Source organism: Phyllostomus hastatus, unplaced genomic scaffold (assembly GCF_019186645.2).
Source record: "Phyllostomus hastatus isolate PE091 unplaced genomic scaffold, TTU_PhHast_1.1 phas_contig_29, whole genome shotgun sequence".
NCBI classification, from domain to species: domain Eukaryota; kingdom Metazoa; phylum Chordata; class Mammalia; order Chiroptera; family Phyllostomidae; genus Phyllostomus; species Phyllostomus hastatus.
The window spans coordinates 13,845,192-13,867,940 of NW_025333835.1; the positions used below are offsets into that span (position 1 = coordinate 13,845,192).

General features: G+C 36.0%; 1 protein-coding gene across 6 annotated transcripts in view; it reads left to right on the forward strand.

Moving 5' to 3' along the window:
* TDRD3 (tudor domain containing 3) overlaps positions 1-22,749 on the forward strand; it is a 163,246-nt gene that overhangs the window by 101,403 nt on the left and 39,094 nt on the right. For all 6 annotated transcript variants that reach the window (XM_045839149.1, XM_045839148.1, XM_045839152.1 and 3 more), the window contains 2 exons: positions 2,388-2,513; positions 20,146-20,996. In XM_045839149.1, coding sequence (XP_045695105.1) covers positions 2,388-2,513; positions 20,146-20,996 — 977 coding nt within the window. The remainder of the gene's footprint in view (positions 1-2,387; positions 2,514-20,145; positions 20,997-22,749) is intronic.

The following is a 22,749-nucleotide window of genomic DNA, read 5'->3' on the forward strand; positions in this document are numbered from 1 at the left end:
AGATGTACTTTGCCTCCTCACACAACCAAAAGAAGGACAGCAACTAATTTAAAAACAAAAAATGACCAGATCAGCCAGAAAATCAAACTGCATAGAAATCCAATGACTGAGAAGTTAAAGAAGAAACATCCATCCAGATGGATGTTTCTCCACTTCTCCAGGGTAGAGATAGGCAGCCAAGGTGGAGAGGATGTGTGGCAAGGCAGCAGCTGGAGAAGTGGGCAGGCAAGATGGGGGCTGATGGTCCCACATTTGCATGTGGATAACTGGGAGCAAAACCAGGGAGGGAGATAGACTGTGCAACCCAGGGTCCCAGCAGGGAAAAAGAAAGCTTAAAAACCTCTGTCTATAAAAACTTGTGGGGGTTGTGGTGGTGGGAGAGATACTAAGCCTCAAAGGAGAGCTTGTTGGAGAGACCCACAGGATCCTGGAACATAGACAAACCCATCTACTCAAGAATCAGCACCAGAGGGGCCCAATTTGCTTGTGGGTAGCAAGGGAAGTGAAGAGGGAAGAGGGAAGTGACTGAAAGTCAGCTGAGAGCCAAGCAAGCACCATTGTTCCCTCTCTGACCACTCCCCCACATATAGGACCACAACTCAGGTACTTAAGTTGCCTTGATCTGGTGAATACCTTAGGCTCAGCCCCTTACTACATAATAGGTGTGCTGAGACAAAGAAATTGGCCCAAATGAAAGAAAAGATCAAAGCTCCAAAAATAGAACCAAGCAATGAACAGATAGCCAACCTATCAGATGCAGAGTTCAAAATGTAGCAGGAAAAGAAAAACTCCAAAAGTTCCTCTGTAACTGTAACACTTGCAAAATTTCACACAGGACTGTAGGAGCTGACCAGTCGTCACCAAGGCAACGGCTGGTTATCTCAAGGCCACTGACCTTACTCCTGCTTCTGAATGCTTGCTTTCAGCAGCTGGTTCCCCCTCCCTTTCTGCTTGTGTAACTGGTATATAAAAAGGACCCCTAACCTAGCCTTTTTCAGCTCAGGATTTGGGAATTAACCCTCCCTTGAGCCCGCGCATGTAATAAAGTTTGTGCTTCATCATCTTCCCCGAGTGCGAGTGACATTTCCGCAACAAAAACACTGGTAATCAGGATGCTCACAGAAATGGTTGAGTATTGTCACAAAATAGAAGAAAAAGTGAAGGCTATGCAAAGCAAAATAAAGAAAAATATACAGGGAACCAACAGTGAAGGAAAGGAAACTGGGGCTCATATCATATATAACGGTTTGGACCAGAAGGAAGAAATAAACATTCAACTAGAACAGAATGAAGAAACAAGAATTCAAAAAAACGAGGAGGCTTGGTAATCTCTAGACAACTTTAAATGTTCCAACATCTGAATCATAGGGGTGCCAGAATGAGAAGAGGAAGAGCAAGAAATTGAAAACTTATTTGAACAAATAATGAAGGAGAACTTCCCTGATCTGGCAAAGGAAATAGACTTCTAGGAAGTCCAGGAAGCTCAGAGAGTCCCAAAGAAGTTGGACCCGAGGAAGCACACACCAAAGCACATCATAATTACATTGCCCAAGATTAAAGATAAGGAGAGAATCTTAAAAGCAGCAAGAGAAAAGGAGACAGTTACTTACAGAGGAGTTCCATAAGACCAGCAGCTGATTACTCAAAAGAAACCTCACAGGCAGGAAGGGGCTAAAAAGAAGTATTCCAAGTCATGAAAGCCAACAACCTACATCTAAGATTACTCTCTCCAGCAAAGCTATCATTTAGAATGGAAGGGCAGATCAAGTGTTTCCCAGATAACGTCAAGTTAAAGGAGTTCATCATTACCAAGCCCTTATTACATGAAATGTTAAAGGGACTTATGTAAGAAAAAGAAGATCAAAACTATGAACAGTAAAATGACAACAGACTCATGACTATCAACAACTGAACCTAAAAACAAAAACAAACTAAGAAGCAACTAGAATAGATACATAATCACAGAAATGGAGATCACATGGAGGGTTATCAGTTGGGAGGTGGAATGGGGAGAATGGGGGAAAAGGTACAGGAAAGAAGAGTAATTGGTAGGTACAAAGTATCAGGGGGAGGCTAAGAATACTATAGAAAATGGAGAAGCCAGAGAACTTATGACCCATGGACATGAACTAAGGTGCAGTAATGCTGGTGTGTGTGGGAGGGTAGAGTGGAGTAAAGAGGAGAAAAAAATGGGACAAATGTTAGAGCATAATAAATAAATATACTTACAAAAACAAAAAATAAAATTTTTTATTATAAATGATGTACAATATACAGAAAAATATGAAAAGAAATATATACAAAATCCTACTTAAGATGTCTGCTAATTATAATTTAGTGTATTTTGTCCTTTGTTTTTACATGTACAATATATGTGTCTTCTTAAGGTAAAGGAAAAGGCAGGGGGCGAATAAGATCTGAAGATGAGGAAGAACTGGGAAACGCAAGGCCATCAGCACCAAGCACCTTATTTGATTTCTTGGAGTCCAAAATGGGGACTTTGAGTGTGGAAGGTAGGCTAACTCAATGTAGATTTTTTTTTAAAGACCAAACTTCATTTGTAATTGTACAAAAAGGTTTACTAGTGCAACTAACAGTATGAACCTCTGCTCTGGGTGTTTATAAATTTCTTTAATTATAAATTGCCTGTTTGATAAAAACACACAAGAAAATTGTAGTTGTTATAGTTTGAAATGTTAGATGGCAGCCTGTTTTGTTCTCTTACTGTACACTGGGTAATAATGCCAAACTCTTTTTCCCCAACTTTACTGGGTGGCAGATTTAGCTATGGAAACACATCGTTATGTTGGGAAAGTTATAATTATATTATTTTATATGATTTATTTTTATTGTAAAGTTGGTCTGTCTCTTTTTTCCCATATATTATATATCACATCAAAATATTCACACAATGAGTAAATAAGCTCCCTCAATGTTGTGTATTTTGCAATATGATATATTCCATCAGTTAACATAAATGCTGAAAAGAGAAATAAGTATGTTAAATGTGTATCTTTTCTCTTAGCATGGAGCATGGTAAATATTTTCTCAAATAGTAAGTTTTCAAAATATGATTTCAAAAATTCAGGAAAATAATACTGCTAAATTCATTTCTCATTGAGTCTATTAAAGCTTAGAGATAAAATGCTTTATAACAAATTTAAAGTATCCAGATTGTATCCAAATCCAGATTGTATCCAGATTGTATCCAAATTTAAAGTATTCATGAAAATGGAATCTTATTTGTTGCTAGATTACATAGGAAAGGTAATGTAATTGAGAAAACAAATATTTGATGTGGAGAATATTTATAAGCAAACATGTAAGAGCAATATTTTCTTGATTATAAATCATAATGTATTGGTTTTCCATTGTCATTTAACCAATGATCACAAAAATCAGTGGCTAAAAAAATTGCAAAAATATTACTTGTGAGTCAGGAATCCAGGCCTCATTTGGGGCTTCTGCTAAGTCTCTTGTACTAGAATTGAGATTGCAGTTGGTTTATGATCTTGGCTGAGGCTTGAAGTCCTCTTACAAGTTCACGGGTTGTTAGCAGCACTCAGGTCCTTGTGGATACAGTCCCTGGGGAGTGCTTTCAGTCCCTAACGGCCTTCAGGACCTAGCTGCAGGACCCACTCCACAGGCAGTTCACTTGTTTGTTTGCTTCTGCAAAGCCAGCAGGAGAATCTCAGCTGCTGCTTTCAGTTCCTCTGACTTGCTGACACTTTTGTGCCAACCTTCCTTTATACTATCCTAAACAGGGCTCCTTTGATTTCCTTTTACCTGTCTGCCTCCCTACATTTGTTTTTGACTCCTGAGGTATCTCCTTAGTCATAATGAGGTTGGGATTGAGGAAGGTGATTCCACTGAGAACTCTGGGCCTACGATGCTTCATTTCTCACAGAATGCATCTTAAACCAATAAAATGAACTAATATTAGCATTCTGCTTGAAAAAGGTATCAAAGTTAATTAAGATATATGGTAAGAATGATACATTCAAAACTGAACCTCTGTGTTAGAGAAATTTACTTCTTAGAGGACAGAAATTATGAATACTTTGTTAATAGTGGATATTGCTGAGTAGAATGTGTTGTATTTATGTTACTGTTATCAATGTGACACAGAGTCAGCAAGAATGTGAGCAAGATAGGGGTATTGTAATAGTATTCTAGACCCTTGATTTTCCCAGGGAGTATAGCCTGTGATCTTCCCAAATTCCCAAATTCAAGAAAATAAATAGATTTCTGATATTTGTACAGGCTCTTAAATTTTATACAAATCCACATGTTCTTATAATCATCCTAACCCCAGAAATTACCTTCCCTTCCAATTTACATTACAGTTTACTGTCCTACTTGATGACCATTTTTCTCAGGGAAGCAAATGTTATTCTTTCTAAAAATACTATGTGGGAGGGCCCGCTGACCAAGACAGGAGATGAGGAGAAGGCTTTGCAGAGGAGGTTTGGGGGGTATGAGGAGTTTGGGGGGAAGGGCCATCGAGGTAGAGGGAGCTGTGGGTGTCCAGGCCTGGAGACATCAGAGCACCACTTCCTGTGCTGTGAGGGCGCAGCAGAGGTGAAGATAGAAGGCCAGGGGTAAAAGTGGTAGGCTGGAACCAGATCAAGAAAATATTGTCCTAAGGAGATTTTATTTTATCCAGATGGCTTTGCAAAGCCATTAAAAGGTTTTGGGCATGAGAGCAATGAGGTTTGTTTGGTGTCTTCAGAAAACAAATTTTTTTCCTCTGTCCGCAAGGTAGAAAATGGGATTTTTAAGTGAGTCTACAATCGCACGTGTTTTGAGGAATCATTTATTCTGTAAATGTAGTAGGACAAAGGGTGCGATCATTTATTTTTCTGATTTTTTAAATCTTTTATTATAGATAATTGATCATCACATGTACTTAGAGATTTTTCTAGCATTAACTTTTTAAAATTATATTTTTAAATTGGAACCTAATATAATCCTAATTGACATTTTTATAAATTTTCTGAAAAAAGTCAGTTTGGATTACATTGGTTTATGAGAATAACCACTAATTAAAGTGTTTGATGTGATGCGTAATGACTTGATGCCAACTTGGGACTGTTCAGTTGCTCATTTTGTGATGGGGTTGTGTTCTAAAAGGCTCTTATATAGGGATTCTTTTTAAATTTAGTTTTATATTTTGATTATTATAGTTGCTGGCTAGATTATCACGCCAACTCCAAAAGGTCAATTTTTATGTTATAACCTAAGTTTATCAATGTGTCACTTCAGTAATACATAGCTACCATTTAAAACAATGCCCACTGGGAATACATACTTAAGTTTCAGTTTGGGACGGAAGAAGTAGGTTTGATTCTTTTCATTATCATGGAGGAAATCCAGGTTGGCCAGAGAGGGAGAAAGGGATGCCTTGAGGTAGTAACTTTACTGCTCTGACTTTCTATGTCTAAATGAAACCAGGGTAGCAGCCTTAACTGGTTCTGAATGAGGACCAAGGACACTGTGAGAAAGGTGCGCAGAGGAACCCTCTACTATCCCCTTGCTTGTGTAGCTTATTTTATAAGTTCGGTGCTTTTTGCCATTTATGTACTTTAAGTTAAATAAATATTGGAAATAAGAACTTACCTAACACTCATAAGTGTTGGACATGATCACAGATGGTCAGGTTTCCCCTTTCTAGGACCCAGCCTTGTCTCCCACTTTCCTTCTTTTATTCCTTAGTTCACGGAATTCTGTACTCCCTCAAGAAGCATACTTACCTGTTCCTCAGTCTGTTTGGCTGGTTGGTAATAGTTGAGAAGAGCATCTCTTTGCCAGTTGTATCTGTGACCTTTCCACTTTCAAACTTGCCAACTTGTCTCTTGTAGGACTCCTAAAGGCAGTAAGAAGTAACCAACACTTTCCATCATCCTGACACTTTCATACCAAGTTCTCTATAGCATTGGCCACTTTGGTTAGGAGGCCTCAGTTTTATGACAGCGGGTTTAACTACGCAGTAAGTGCCAGCATACTATTAGGAGATGAGCAGACTTTCACCACCCTGCTCCCTTCCTTTACTACCCTGGTTTTACATTGTAGGTTTTGTCACTTTATCACCCTACTTCCTGGCACCAATTTCTAAATTAGGTTGCTTTAAGATGTAAGCCACAGAAATTCAAGAAAGCAAAAAGGGAATTTATTGGTTCATATAGCTGGAAAGTCTTTCTCTAGCTCTGAATTCTGCTTTTTTCTGTTGACAGACTGTCTTCATGTGGTAGCAAAGATTGCCCAGGTAGCTCTAGGCATAGCATGAGGCCAACATAGGAGATGGCATAATGACATATAAAGATATGTGGGTAAAAAGACGTATCTCAATTTTGCAAGCACATTCTTTTTCTGGGAAAAAGTAAAACACCTTTCATCATAAAATTACTGATTCCCCAATCTCAGCTGAGTCCCACTGGGGCTGCTCCTTTGAGGTGTTTGGAGTGGCTGGAATAGAAGTCCAAAGAGACTCAGGGAAAGAGCACACTGCCACTTAATATCAAATCTCAATCATAATATGGGATAAAAAGTAATAAAAATATTTTTCAGGAACAGTCAAATGGTCCTTATACCTAGGAGATCAGATGGAAAAAGACTTTCCATCTCCTTATGTCTGTATCTATCCCATTCTTATTCAGGAAGCACAGGACATCTTCGTTGATTCCATCAGTGTTATTTACAAAGAGGAAGGTGAAATTCCCCCCACTGCCTGTCCCCTGAAAATAGGGCTCTATTATCAAAAGAAGGGGAGAATTGAGCAGGGTGCTGGGGCAGACAAATACAATGGATTCTACCACTAACTTAACTCACAGTTCTTGTATTTACTAGTTGTATGTCTTTGGGTATGATAATAATCTCTTACATTTTAATTTCTCCATTGGGAAATGGAAAAAATAGTAATAACACCTAAGTTATAGGGTTGTTGTTAAGATCAAATTAGGTTATGCATATAAAGTGCTAAGCACAGTGCTTGACACATAGGCCTCCATATAAAAATGGTAGTTCCTGCCACCATCATCATCATGATTAGCAAGAACAGCAGCAGTGGCAGCAGCATCCTCCACTTGTCATCTCCATCCCCACTAGCCGCACTCCAGGTCCTCAGCCCTCCATTGATGCTTTGCAGAACTTTATCATTTCATCCTCCATATTGCAGTCAGTGATGTTTCAAAATATCAATTTGATCCTACTATCCCCTTGCTCAGAATAATTCATTGACTCTTCTCATTGGCAGAATAAAATTCAGTCTATATATTATATGTACTGTTTTTATGGAGTGGCATTACACTATTTCCTGTGGATTTTGTGAAAAGTAGCATTTGGTTAACAGTACTCCTAACTCCAAATTCTGCATAATATTCAGATGTAAATAATATATTTAGATGTTAGCAGTTAAAATAGTAATGGTTGCTGGATAATTCACATGAAGTTGCAGGCTTTTGATAGTTGGTAGGTGTTGTTTTGTTTTTATTTTATTTTATTTTAATCAAATTTTAAGCCAGTTTAAATAGTTTGGCTTATGGACTTATGGCTGGAATTTTGAAGCCTGAAGAACAGAGACTGCAGGAAGGAAATGTCATATACTGGTAATAGCTTAATTGGGAAGGCAGGAAACTGATCAAGAGGAGAGAGAATATATATGTGTTAAGCTAGCTATTCTTGTGAAGGGTCTCCTTAAAAAAGGATCATCCATTATTGACTATTGTGTATTTACATCTAATTGCATCAAATAGTATTATTCCTCATTTCCTTGTGCATCTGATTGATTGAATGATGAATGATGAATGATGTTGGAGTGCTTTTTCAGAAGCCAGGGATTAAGGGTAGCTGTGTGAGTAGTCATAACCTGTAAGCACAACAGAGAGAATATGTAGCTATCTACACACTACTTGTCACTTTCTATACCTCCCTGTTCCTATGGCCTTCCCTGTCCTTGCCTTTTTTTTTTTTTTTAAATAGGACTGACTTCTTTTTACCATTCCATTTTTTAAAGTGCAAAATTTCCCCAAATTCCTAGTTAGTGCTTTAAGCTTAACTTGAATTATTTCCAAGAATTGGCATCTGTTACTTTAACAGTGAGTAGTCTGTGCCAAGTGATACCGTGTCACAAATAGGTACAATTTAGTACTGAAATCTAGAGTAAATATTCAGAAACTCTTTTAGCAATTTGACAGTGCCTCAGCATTTGCTGCTGCATTTTATAAACAGTCCACAGCTGTTTGGAAATTGAAATCAGAACCAACAAGTACAACAAAAAACCTGGCCCTTTATTAGAGTTCATTTGAAATTCCTGGTCTGTGTTGTTATGACATTGCGGCCTCATGACTTGCAAGCATTCTGACAACACAGCACCTGACAGTTTACTTCCCAGGGCAGTGAGGCAGAGTCATTTAAAAACATTAGACAAAACACCAGGTGGGGAGGGAAAATACGCTGTATGCTACACATGTAATGTTCTAATTATGAATATAAGTTTAGTAGTTACTGGGATTTACTAATTACATAGAGAAAATTTTATATAGATGTAGGAATAACTTTAATGAAAAATTTTAAAGTTCACAATAGAAAGTTGGTTAAAAGTAGCTTATAAATTTGAAATAATTTTTAAAGCATGTTTACAACAAAAAAGGCATTTTAAAGATAAAAACAGAATGGGGTTAATTTATTTTTTGATGAAATACCATAGAAGTGTAGTTTTTGTGTATTGCATAGATGTTACTTGATAAATTTGGAAAAATTAGAAATACAGATAACAAATAAAAGAAAAAGAAACAGCCTGTAATCTCATCACCATATTCTGTTTTCATTCTGATTTATGAGATCATATTTATGTGATCTGCTTTTTGTCCTAACAATATAACATATTTCCATGTAATTATATATTTTTCTTAGCGTAATTTTTAAGGCTAAATAGTCAATTATAATTCCATTTATTTTAGTGATTTGAAAGTTGTTTCCAAATTTTGCTATAACAACCTTCAAAATAGTTTTTTAGTTAAATTATTTACCTACAGATGATTTTTTTTAGATATGTATGGAAGTTAAATTACCTGCCATTCATATTTTTAAGATTTGTTAGCCATGCTATCAGTTATGATATAAATATTTTTCTTTGTTTTTTAGGTATATAGAATATAGATACAGCTTTTCTCAGAAAACTAGAACACCACTCTCTTTTTTATTTTTGCCATTCTATTATTTCCCTTCTCCTTAATGGTCCATTCATTTAAACATTTATTGACCTTAAAAATAAAATCATAATTGGCATTTATTGAGTATCTACTATTTGCTAGGAATGGTGCTGGGTGCTTTGTATACTATTATATAATCATCTACAAATGCAAAATATATGTTGTTATTTCCATTTGACAGATAAGTAAATAGATTTGAAGAGATAAAACATCTTACTCATAAGAAATAAAGAGCTAGGATTTAGACCCTTGCCTGTGTGCTTCCCAACTCTGAACTTTTTCTTTTTTTTATATCATGATGCATTTCCAAGCACCTGTTAGCTTTCTGATGGGGAAGAGCAGTGAAGAGTTTATTAAGATACATTAAGTTTTAAAAATGAAGGAGAGATATCAAGCAGGCATTTGATGATCAAGTAGAGGTGGAAAAGCCAGGCAAAGACATGGAGAATGCAGCTGCCAAAGAAGTTGGAAGAGTATGAGAAATGCTGAGAGAGAAGGATGAGAAGTGTTCATTAGGTTCACATAACATCCGCAGTGTGCTGGTGAACATGAAACAACAGGTTCTGGGAGAAGACGGGGTGGGGCAAGGGAGGAATGCCCTGATTTTTAGCTTTTGTTAATTTCTGTGGTGTAAATGTTTTCACTATGGCTGATTTCCAATTATCAGCTGTTTAACATCCAGCTTGCAGATTTTCTGAAAATTGAATAATCAGCTTTTGTACAATGTTCAAGCTGGCTCCAGAATACCACTGGTTGGAGACCTTGACAAAAATAATTCTGGTGAAGTAGTGGGGTTAGAAGACAATCTGAAGGATATCCAGTTGGTAAATGTTAGACAAACATTAGAAAGATTATTTTGAAGAGAGTGCTAAGAAATAACATATTAATATAGCTTGAAAAAGTTTTGCTGTAGACTTGGAGTAACGGGTGATTACTCTTCCTGCCTATTCATCGTGTTTTTAAACGGTTGCATTTTATTTTTATAATATATAAAAAACATTATCATCATACATTAACCATGTGTGTTTATATGTACCTGATAGGAATGAGACATATTCTCTAGTTTTACACTTTGTAATGTAAGTCAGGATTCCTACAGAATATATTTATAGAGGGAAATAATTTATATAGAAGACATAAAATACATACATTTTGAGCCAATAGGCAAATTTTTAAAGCCAAAGAACTTGGTGATTATTACAGAATGTACACAATATCTAAAGGTATTTTACACAAAAATCCCTGATTTGTACAATTGAAAATATTAGTCAAGAATTTTGAGGTAAAGAACATGTATAAATTGGCTTAAATACAAACATAGGAATATTACAAAGTGTTATGCTTCTATTACTATATGGATTTATATATTAGTCAGTACTACCATTTTGTAACAAATATCTTTAGTGATTTGTTTTTTGTTTGGCTTTATTTGTTGAAGGATCACTCAGCAGCAATCTCAGCTATTCTACTTGGATCAGTTCATGCAGCAGTAGGTAACCTGTTGTACCGTGGTACTATTGTCATTGAGCAAAACAAAACAAGAAACCCAAACCGAACCAAACAAACACACAAATAAAAACATTAGCTGCTTCTCACAACAAAAGCCAAACTTGTGAGGCAGATGCTGGTGTGAAAGGAAACAAGTTTTATTCAAGTGCTGCATTTATTCATGAACTGGTAGAATGGCAAACACCTGTCTTAAAGTCCATCTACTCAGCAAGACCATGGGTCACCTGGTTGTTAGAGCCACAAGGTCGTGTACTCCCAGTGTGGAGAGTATATGAACACACAGGGTGTTAGTGCATCACCAGGTGGGCAAAAGAGCAAATCAGGCTCCCTCCTGGAAGCCAAGGGCCCCGTGGCACATGGAGAAAACACACCCATGCACTGTGTGAATCCAGATCACTAGCGAGAGTAAATCACTGGGTGGGCCTTTGTTCCTCTGGAGTTACGTTAGTTCAGGTGTGGTATGGACCAGGCATGTTTGTGTACTTCAGGTGACTCCTCTTCCCAACCAGTCCCTTTTTTCCCCAGGCTAACTGACAGACCTCTTTAGTCAGCACCTCCCCCTGTGTCATTTTGACTTGGTATGGTGCATGTGCCTACCTTCCCTTGGTCCCACCCCCAATATGGTACTGGAAGTAGGAGATGGCTTTTCCTATCCAGTTATCTTATTAGCTTTTCTCATGCTCAGGCCATGCCCATTGATATTCCTAGCTTTCCACACACCAGTCTAAGGAAGCTCCTCCTACGGCCCTGTTGGTCGATGGGAGAGTCCTTGGGCTTCAGATATACTGTCTACCAGTAACATTGTGACTTTTAAAAAATAGTATTCCAGTCCAGAAATGGACATTTCGTTGGCTTTTCTTTTTAAAAATCCTATTTATTTTCACTTTTCTGCCCCTTAAAATAAATTGGCTTTAAATTTCACCATATATTTTGGCCTCAAATTATAAGAATTCTCACTTTTATTTTGCTATAGTTTTGTGTTCAGGAACATAGTTGCAAAGATAACGTGTTTAAGATGATCATGATTATGGGTCTGAAAAATATTAATCAGATTGGAAGAAAAGATCACACTAGTTAAATTTAGCTTTTTGTACCTGACTGATGCTTCCTGTTTGACAGCTTCACTAGTTCTGGAATATTATCCTTTCAGTTTTTACAGGTTTGATAATATATTACAGTACTGTGTATTTAGTTGATATTTCCAGTATATTTTCTTCAATAAACAATATTTGAGTTGAAGCAGAAATAACATGAACTCTTTATGTCTAAATGGATTTGACCCACAAATTTAGTGCCTTATGTATAAATGCCCAGCTTATCAACAGAAGAGCTTTACTTGACTTACCTACAGTCGCCAATGTACGGTTGAACTTCAGACATCTGTGGCAGTGGGTAGTGTGGGAATGACAGTGAGACCGCACTGTTACATCTGATTCAACAATTTTTGTGTTATTTTATGTCCAGATATCTAGGAAGATGAAAATAATCTAATTTTATAGGAGTTGTATAAGAAGTGTGCCTCAGAAGTATGACCATCAGTGCTTATTGATATATGAGGTTGATTGGGAGGAAGGAAAGGAGTGGCCCTACATAGTTTAGAGTTTTAGAATGTTAGGATTAAGAGTCAGATGACCCAGATAAAACATAGCAGCCAAAGGGAACATGATAGGCTCTAGAAAGCAATGTCACCATACCCAGTATCCTCATCTCCTGTTTTAATTTTCCTTAATTGGAGAAAAAAACATTATATCCAAAAATAACTAATATTTCTCCTCTTGAAGTTGTTAGGAAAACACAGAGAGTAGGATTATAAGAGATTTTGCTACGAAGATGATATGAGTAGACAGTAATTACAAATAAGCTTTATTTCTAAAATAGATTTTTCTTCATAAAAGCAATGTATATTCAGTCTGGAAAATTCTGAGTGGTCATTTATTCAGTCCGCAGTATTAACGGAGCTTACCGTGTGCCAGGAACTGTGTTAGAAAGGGGTGTATTGGTAAACAGAACATAGTTCAGGGACCTGAAAGTCTAGCAGGGGAAGGAGATTCAGGCAGTTCTGTCTGTGCTACTGTTGTGCATGTTACCTGGCACAGATGGGGGGTGCCTGGCTCAGTCCCTGTGGGAGTGGGGAGGAGCGACGTCCCAGAAGAAGAGCAGTCCACGCTGAGGCCTTAAGAGAAGCTACAAGGAAGACACCTGGGACACGTTCAGGCATGTGCAGGCATGGATGCACGTATGATCATAAGACACTGAAAATGCTCAGTACAAGACTTATCTCTCACCAGAAAGCAAGGCTGTGTTTTAGAGTGACTGTCAGTAACTGATAGAAAAAAAGGTGAAACTGCTAGAAAAGCCATCTGAAGAGGTCATTACAGAAGTTTTTAGAGGTGGAAAAGGAAGCAAAATTAATCCAATGGCATATTTTAGGTATGAGATATGTGATATAATCATAACCCTAAAATTTGTTTATATAGAAAAAAGGAAAATCAGATAAGTTATATAGATGTATTCTCATTTAATATATCAATTTGTATATGTAATTTTTTTTTAGCCCTGGCAAAAAAATTTTTAGTGCTAATCCCAACCTAGGACTGCCATAAGGAAATACGGAAAATAACTCATGGCTAGCAATGATTTAATGTTAGCATCATAACAGTAGCTTTATGCACGAGAGATAGTAGGAAAGTTATCGTGAGGCCTGCAGCCTGCCTGCTTCATCCCAGCTAGTTGTGTGACCCTGGTCGAGCTTGTTCAGCTTCCTCATCTGTGAAATGGGAATGTTATGGTTGTGCCCTGAGATAAGCTCATTTATTTGGTCTTCCAACATATGAGGAATTTTATGTACTCACTGAAGTAAACTTTTTTTTTTGGCAATTGTAAGGACCAGCTTAGACTTTTCATGCCTTTTAAACATGCCTGGAAAGGAACTTCTTTATGTGTGTTTCCATTTCTCAGAGTTCTCATGGTTTGTACATTTGTAGCAGTGATGATCTTGGGCTTTATACCCCTAACTTTTTCTCTCTCTTTTATTAAGGGGATTTGGAGCATTAAAAGGTTAATTAAACACTGAATATCATAAAGACTTTGTGAGCTTAGCCTTAAATTTAGTATGTATCGTAGTTATGAAAGAATTTAATAAGAACAGGAAAACAACTTTATATATTTGAATAATGAATGAAAGAAAAAATGCCATGTCTGATTATAACTACTGTTTATTCTTGTGTGTGTTTTTTTTTCTGGGGTTTTATATCTTTAATTAATTTCTTTGTTTATAGTGGACATCAATTTTGGAATATTGGTATGTGCAACCTTTTTCTCTTTGAAATACAAAATTACTGATGATTATATTTTTATTCAGATTTATCCTTGCAAAGGTTTCATGAGGGGACCACATTCCCTCCTGAAGGAAGTGTCAGGCCCAGGACTCCTGTGCTGCTGTTCTGTCTCAGACCGCCCTTCCGTGCTGTCATTGCACTTCTTAGTTTTTAGGGGTCAACTGAAGCACTGCTTCTTCAGAGAACTAAAGTAGTTTGCCACCCACTACTCCCAGTTTTATTACAATGGTCTATAGATTATCTTTTTAGGCTTTTTCACAGTTCTAAGCTATGTCATTTATTTACTTATTTTTTTTCCTGCCTCTTTCCATTGCACCTAAGGTCCCACAGGATGGAGAGGTTATGGTTCTTCCTTCCTCTTCCTGTGTGGTGACTACGGCAGGGTTGCCTCCTGTCTGTAGCGGGTGTACAGTGACTGTCATACAGAGCAACTGAGCGAAGAAACGAGGTGAATAAGGTCACAGTTGCTCGGTGGTTGGGCTAGGATGTAAGATGGATCCATGAGAAGAGCAGTTTCACCTATATTTTCTAATTGAATCTTCACTATAATCCTGTGATAAGTATCATTATCCACACATTACTGATGAAGGAACTGGGGCTCTTTCTGATTTTGTCAGAGCTGTATCACTGGGAAGAAGGAAAATGAATCTGTTTGGTTGTGAGCGTAGCGTTTGTGTTGTGTAATCTTTTTATGTGATCATTTGAATTCAGCCTGCTGAGCTTTAATGTGCAAAGCCCAATGTGCTTTGCTGGCCACCTTTCTTACAGAAAGCAAAATAGAAGACTAGATTTTCTATTTCAGTTTGCACCTTTAGCTGAGGTCATGTGACAGACTTAAACAGGGAATTTTCAGCTTGGAGGCTTGTTTCATTCCCATTGTTTTTAGTAATTGTATCTTTCAGCAAATATTTACTGAATGCCATCCGTTTGCCTGATTCTGTTTTATTAGGCACTGGAGAAAGCAATACAGAATAAGACTTAGACCAACCCTACTCTCAAGTTGGTTAATATGTAGTAATATTTAAAGTATCCTCTTTTAAAAAAAACATGCAATATTGAAATGAATGAGATACCTCTATGCATTGACTTGGAAAGATGCCCATAGTATACAGTTAATTTTAAAAATATCCTGCAGTTTGTGTGATGTGCATGAGTTCATTTTTTAAAAATAAATAAATAAATAAATAAATAAGCAAGCAGAGATGTCTGTATGAATCACATAAAAAGAAAGAATAACCTCTGACTGGCCAGGTAGCTCAGTTGGTTCCAATATCCAAGGTTGTGAGTTTGATACCTGGTCAGGACACATAAGCAACCAGTAAAAGGATAATAAGTGGAACAAGAAATTGATGTCTCTCTCTGTCTGTTTCTTTCTCTCCCCCTTCCTCTGTCTCTCAAAAAATTAAAAAGAAAAAATAACCTCTGAAATTGTTAACAGTGGCTCTCCCTAGAGGTAGGTAGGATTAAACAATTGGAGGATAGAACTTTCACTCCATATAAGATTGTAAGTAATTTTTATTTTTTAAAACATTTCTTAGCATTTTTAAAAAGATTTTATTTATTTATATTTAGAGAGGGAAGGGAGGAAGAGAGAGAGAGAGAGAGAAACATCAATGTGCGGTTGCTGGGGGTCATGGCCTGCAACCCAGGCATGTGCCCTGACTGGGAATCGAACCTGTGATGCTTTGGTTTGCAGCCCACGCTCAATCCACTGAGCTATGCCAGCCAGGGCATTTCTTAGCATTTTTAATATAGAAAAATTTAAAGGGTATATAGATGAAATTTTATTTATATTTTAAATGATACATTGAATTAGGATATGATTTTTATTTTCTAATGTATCTAAATTTTCTCTATAATTTGAATTTGATAATTGGACAACAAACAAGTTTTCACTAAAGAATTCTTTCAATCCAAGTATTGTTTTTTCTTGATGCAATTAATTATGTTTACTTGCATAATTATAAATGCTAATGCATATAGTAACAATGAGAGCTAACATTTATTGAATCCTTTTAAAGCCAGCTAGTGTTCTCAGTACTTAGTTAATCCTATGAGGTAGGTGCTAATATTATATCTATCTTAAAGATGAGGCTCACAAAATTTAAGTAACTTGTCTAAGATTGTAGAACTACTAAGTGGCAGAGCTGTGATGTAACTTGCAGTTTCTCTCCAAAGGCTGTACCCTACATGCTATACTATCTCTAAGTGCCAGTTGTTGAACTTGTAAATAGCTGTCGAACTGTTAACAGGGGTTTTAGTTTTTCTGCTTTAATATAAAGATTATTAATTTTTTGTCAGTATTCTGGCAATCCTAGTATACAATTTAATTTTTTTCAGTCCATCAGGGATTGTTAAAGAGCTTTTGTGATTTCTGCATATCCCCAGAAATGAGCAGATGTAGGTGATAAACTTGTAGCTAAAATGCTGTTGGTTGCATTTTATTTTATTTTCTCTGGGCAGGCAGCTTGGCATTGTGGAAAAATCGTGTCCTTCAGCTTCAGTTGGATTTGAGTTTAAATTTGGGCTTCAACTTTTTCTAGCTGCTAGTTTTGCATTGTTTCTTCACTTTCAAAATAAGGATAACATTATGGCCCTTTTGGGTGGCTATGAGAATTACATGAAATAATGTAGGCAAAAGACCTGTGAAATGGAGTCAGGCACATAGTAAAATCTTTGTAAATTTTAAGTTACTTATTCAAGTAGTTCTCCCAAAGTAAAATGAAGAAACAAAATGTACCTTTTTATACTATGAAATGCAGGCAGAACTGTGACTGGAGAATGAATATTCTCAATAAATTTATTCTTCATTCTTACATTTCAAATGATGGTGATGTAAAAACTATTGTCATCTCTTACCTTGTAAACATTGTAAAAATCCTGACCTGGTGTAACAGCAACATTTTATCACAAGTCAAACTAAACTCATACAGCATTCTTTGATCAGTTTTTTTGATATGAGTTTTTTTCACTTTGATCTTTTAGATGTTTTCAGTTTTAGTTATTTTGTGATGAATTTTTTATCACTTTTGCTTATCTTCTCTTTTTTCTCCTATATACTATTAAATGTTACTGATTTCTGTTTATATCTTTGTATGTCTTTGAGTAACTAATGAAAAAAGTTTAATGTAAATTCTTGTGTCCATTTTTTCTGGGATTTGGTGTCTTTATTTTTACTTACTATAATAAACATCTATTTTGGGATATTGGTATGTATGACCTTTTTCTCTTTGAAATAAATAATTACTGCCAGTTATATTTTTAGTTAGAATTATCCCTGCAAAGGTCATTTTTAAAAAGTTGATGCATTTTATTCTGTTGTTTACAGAAAAATAACCGATACTTTTTTTATTAGAGTGATTGTATACCTGACCTGTGGTGCTGATTGGCATTTTGGGTGATTTGGAATCATCATACCTCTTCAAGGAGGGTGGCTGAGAGCAAGATTTTGACTGGAATACTGAGGAGCTTTCTATTTGATCTGCGGGTTTATTTCTTAATTTACCTTTTCATAGTTTAGTAATTGAGTTCTTTCTGTTATTTTTTAATAGATTGTCTCAATTTCAAAATATTTACTTTACATCTGACTTCATTACTTAACTATCTAAGACAAAATATACTGGGTTTAAGGAAATCTGAGGATGATGAAACATTTAAGGACTTTCCTGTCTTGGCTTATTGTTATTTTATTTTGAAATGAAATGGGTATATATGAAAACTGTTCTCTTAAAAGCACAATTTTATCCTCTTCATCATTGAATTTAAATTTTTTAAAATTCTTATTTAAAAATTAATTTTTTGTAGATTCTTCTCTCACTATGTTATGTTAGCACATTTTTGGAAATGAAGTATGCTCATAATTAGTAAAATCACTTGTTTGAATCTAATTAATATCATCAATTAAATAAATTAGGAAGTTTTTACTTTTTTTTTTTGTTTTAGAAGAGCTGAAATCAAATTCTCCCATGCCTACCAAGCCTAGTTGAAGCCTTCATGCTGTATACATGGTTATCTAGAACCCAATCTACAGTCCAGGATACTTAGTTACTCTTGTGATGACCTAATATATTTGTACTTTCTGACCATCATAGATATCAGTGGCCCTAACTGCAACAATAAGACAAATCAATCCCTAAACACAACCACCCTAAAATGCTTACATCTCAAATATCTATTCAAACTGACTGATGACAAGTAAAATATCTTAATATTTAACTTACTTTAGAAGCTGAAAAATTTCTTTAATTTGTTACATAAGGGACTTTACTTTTTATTTATTACACAAAATGGTATAACATCTGTAGCTCAAGACTGTAGTGGGGAGTATTTGATAATAAAATACAGGTGTGGGGCATCTAACACACTGCAGATGGAAAGAGGTGACTGCTATTTTTATTTTCTAATAATGAATGACAAATGCCAAAATATGCTTTCTGCTGAAAGTGCTCATTTGTGTACTGCTTATATTCACTACTGTTCTTGCTTCCCTGAATGGTGACTTGTGGGTTAAAAAAAAATGCCAGCAGAAACTAAAAGTGACTATTTTTATTCTTTCTAAGGAAAACTTAATGTTGAGTACAGTTGTTAAAAATAAGATATTTGTGTTATATTTATAAAGCAAATCTTGGGAAAAAGTAATTTTTAGAAAAATATCTCTGTAAATGGTCTTGGCTAGTATTTGATATCTTGTATATTTAAGTCTTAATTCTTTGTCACAATTAATGGGTGGGGTTGGTTGGATATAGAATTATACTTAGAAAAGAGTTTTCCTTTATTTTCAAAGATTTAAAACCAGTTAGATTGGCTTCCAACTTCCAGTGGTTCTGTTGAGAAGTTTTGTTTCGTTTTGTTTTGTTTTTTATTTGTCTATTTGTTTTCCCATTTTGGGTCTTGGTATTTAGTCCATGCTTTTGTTTTGTCACTCAGGAGCTTTTAAAGGTCTTCTCTTTCTCCCTGTCAATTTGAACATTTTAGGTGATACCTTTCTGACTCCAGTGGGTGTTTGGAAATGTATGGAGATAGTAGGAATTCTGGGAGAGTGTACTTTGGCAATTAGTGCCTGGAGGTCAAAGATGTTAATTTTCTTGCAATGCAAGAAACAGTCTCACCCAAAATGTCAGTAGTGCCTTTGTTGAGAAGTATTGTAATCCTCGGGAAATATAAGAATAATTCTGACCTGCATATTGATTATGGTGCATGACAAGGGAAATAAGACGTGTACCAAAGACCAATCAGTATGTTTCATAATAATGTTAATAGTCCTGTTGTGTGAAATAATGGAGGAAGAAAAGTATAAATGACATAGTACAAATTGAATAGAATAAAAATCACTCTGTGAAATACAGTCATTTGGTTATCTGTCAGTATATATTTACCATGTTACTGGTTTTAGTATCTAGCTGGATATTATTTGCACTATTGTGCTTAGTCATATTTTTGACAGTTTTCTGTATTTCCAAGTAGTACCTGCCTTTAATTACTTTGATATGTTAAGAAAACTATTAACTCTTTTCTATAGTGGGATATCTGTTTGTAATCCAAACACTTAGCAGTTCCAGATCTAGAAAGATTTGAGAAATAACATTTTTGCAAAGGCTAGAATTTGACTGACAATAATAGCTATACTTTCCTAAATTGGAGTGGGATTCAGAAAAAAGTTGAGCAATGGTTATAAACTTGTGTAGGTTTATAGCAGCTTCACAGTTAGCATTTTGCAGTTCTATTTCAGTAATGTCTTGGGAAATGAATTACCGAGATTGAATATATAGGTAGCTATAAGAATGCAAACATTCAATGACAAAGACAAATTGCTTTTAAATTATCCACAAGTTTTTCATGGTTCATACATATCATTGCTTTACTTCACTAATGTAGCTGACTTGGGAAACTGTACATTAGAAATCTATGACTGAGGAAGCAGAGGAATGAAAGCAGAGGAAGGAATGAAAGCAGAGGAAGCAGAGGAAGAAAGACAGTAAAAGATATTAAAATAGGAGTTTGATAATTTTGTATTAATATACTAATTGTGAGGCATTTTAAAATAAGTGTTGAGAGTCATCATTTTAATATGCATATGATTTACTTTTCAGAACCTAAATCACAACCGCAGCAGCTTCATCAGGGACAACACCGATTGTTGAATACTGAGCAAAATGGAATAAAAGATAATAATCAATCAAGATATCTTCCCCGAAGTGATATCAGACAGCCAAGAAATGAAAAACCTCCTCGTTTTCAAAGAGATACCCAAAATTCAAAGTCAGTTTTAGAAAGCAGTGGATTACCTAGAAATAGAGGTACTGAAAGACCAAGTAGTTCTTCAGGATCTGAAGTATGGGCTGAAGAGAGAATCAGATGTGATAGACCATATTCTAGATATGATAGAACTAAAGACATTTCATACCCTTTAAGTTCTCAGCACAATGATGGTGCTTTTAAAAAAAGGGATAACTCTATGCAAAGCAGATCAGGAAGAGGTCCATCCTACGCAGAGGCAAAAGAAAGTCCACTTCCTCAAGAACCAATAGATTATAATAATCAAAAACGTGGGAAGAGAGAAAACCAAACAGCAAATCCTGATTATTTTTATGACAGGAAACCACGAACATTAAATAATGAAGCTTTCAGTGGTATAAAAATTGAAAAACATTTTAATGTAAATACTGATTACCAGAATCCTGTCCGAACTAATAGTTTCATTGGTATTCCAAATGGAGAGACAGAAGTACCACTGAAGGGAAGGCGAGTAGGACCCATTAAGCCAGCAGGACCCATCACAGCTGCACCCTATGATGATAAAATATTTTACAATAGTGGGCCCAAAAGAAGATCTGGGCCAATTAAGCCAGAAAAAGTACTAGAATCATCTATTCCTATGGAGTATGCAAAACTGTGGAAACCTGGAGATGAATGTTTTGCACTTTATTGGGAAGACAATAAGGTACGCATACTATAGTGGTATTACATAGTGATATTACTAAATGTAACATTCTAGTGAGACTGCAGAAAGCTGTTGCTTTGGGACTGTGAATTTTGTTCAACATTTGTACCTGTTTAAAGTCTTTAAACAGATTTATAAATATGTAATTTATAAAAGAGGGAAAACAAAATACTTCCTGTTTTTTAAGGATGATTAGGGAGAATCAGTCTCATAAGATTTGGTTAGGTTAGGTTTGATTTTAGCTTGTGCATCAGAATAGTATAAAACTGGTTAAGTGAAGTTGGTAAGTGATTTCACTTATCATCCACTGAATTATTAATGTTTGCTTTTCTCTTGTATATGGCCTTTATTATGTTGAGGAATGCTCCCTCTGATCCCACTTTGCTGAATGTTTTTATCATAAATGGGTGCCGTACCTTATCAAATGCTTTTTCCGCATCTGTCAATATGGTCATGTGATTTTTTTCTTTTTGTTTATGTGATGTTTTACATTTATTAATTTGTAAACATTGTACTGTCCTTATATCCCTGGGATGAATCCCACTTGATCATGGTGTATGATCTTCTTAATGTATTGTTGGATGCAGTTTGCCAATATTTTGTTGAGGATTTTTTTTTTTAAGATTTTATTTATTTATTTTTAGAGAGGGAAGGGGCGGGGGGGGAGAGAGAGAGGGAGAGAGACAGAGAGACAGAGAGACAGAGACAGAGACAGAGAGAGACACATCAATGTACGGTTGCTGGGGGTCCTGGCCTGCAACTCAGGCATGTGCCCTGACTGGGAATCGAACCTGCGACACTTTGGTTTGCAGCCCGCGCTCAATCCACTGAGCTACGCCAGCCAGGGCTGTTGAGGATTTTAGAGTCTGCGTTAATAAGCGATATTGGCTTATAGTTTTCTTTCTTTATTGTGTCTTTATCTGGTTTTGGGATTAGGATGATGCTGGCTTCATAAAAAGAGTTTGGGAGTCTTCTGTCTTCTTGGATTTTTTGGAATAGTCTGTGAAGGAATAGTCTGTGAAGGGTTATCTCTTCCTTAAATGTTTTGTAAAATTCTCCTGTGAAACTGTCTGGGCCAGGGCTTTTGTGTGCCAGGAGTTTTTTGATTACTGCTTTGATTTTGTCAGCTGTTATTGGTCTGTTCAGGCTTTCTGCTTCTTCATTCAGTTAGAGGAAAGCACAGGCAAGAAAATCTCAGATATTCCATGCAGCAATATTTTCACCAATATGTCCCCTAGAACAAGGGACATAAAGGAAAGAATAAACAAATGGGATGTCATCAAAATAAAAAGCTTCTGCATGGCTAAAGAAATCAGCATTAAAATGAAAAGGGAGCCAACCCTATGGGAAAATATATTTTCCAACGATAACTCAGACAAGGGTTTGACCTCCAAAATATGTAAAGAACTCACAGGACTTCACTCCAGGAAGACTAAAAACCAATTAAAAAGTGGAAAAAGGACCTGAAGAGACACTTCTCCAAGGAGGACATACAGGGAGCCCAGAAACATATGAAAAGATGCTTGGCATTACTAGCTATCAGAGAGATGCAAAGTATTTTTTATTTTGATTCCTGGATTGATAGCTCTCCCCTACCATACTTTTAAGTTTATTACAGACAGGATTATGTCTGTTCAGTTTTCATCTGCAGCCCTTCTTTTCCTACAGTGTAGGGACTTAACAATAATTTTGGACCCTGTTAATTAGTTAATTTTGAGGGAGCACTTATATAAGAAAAAAGTAGAGTGGTTAG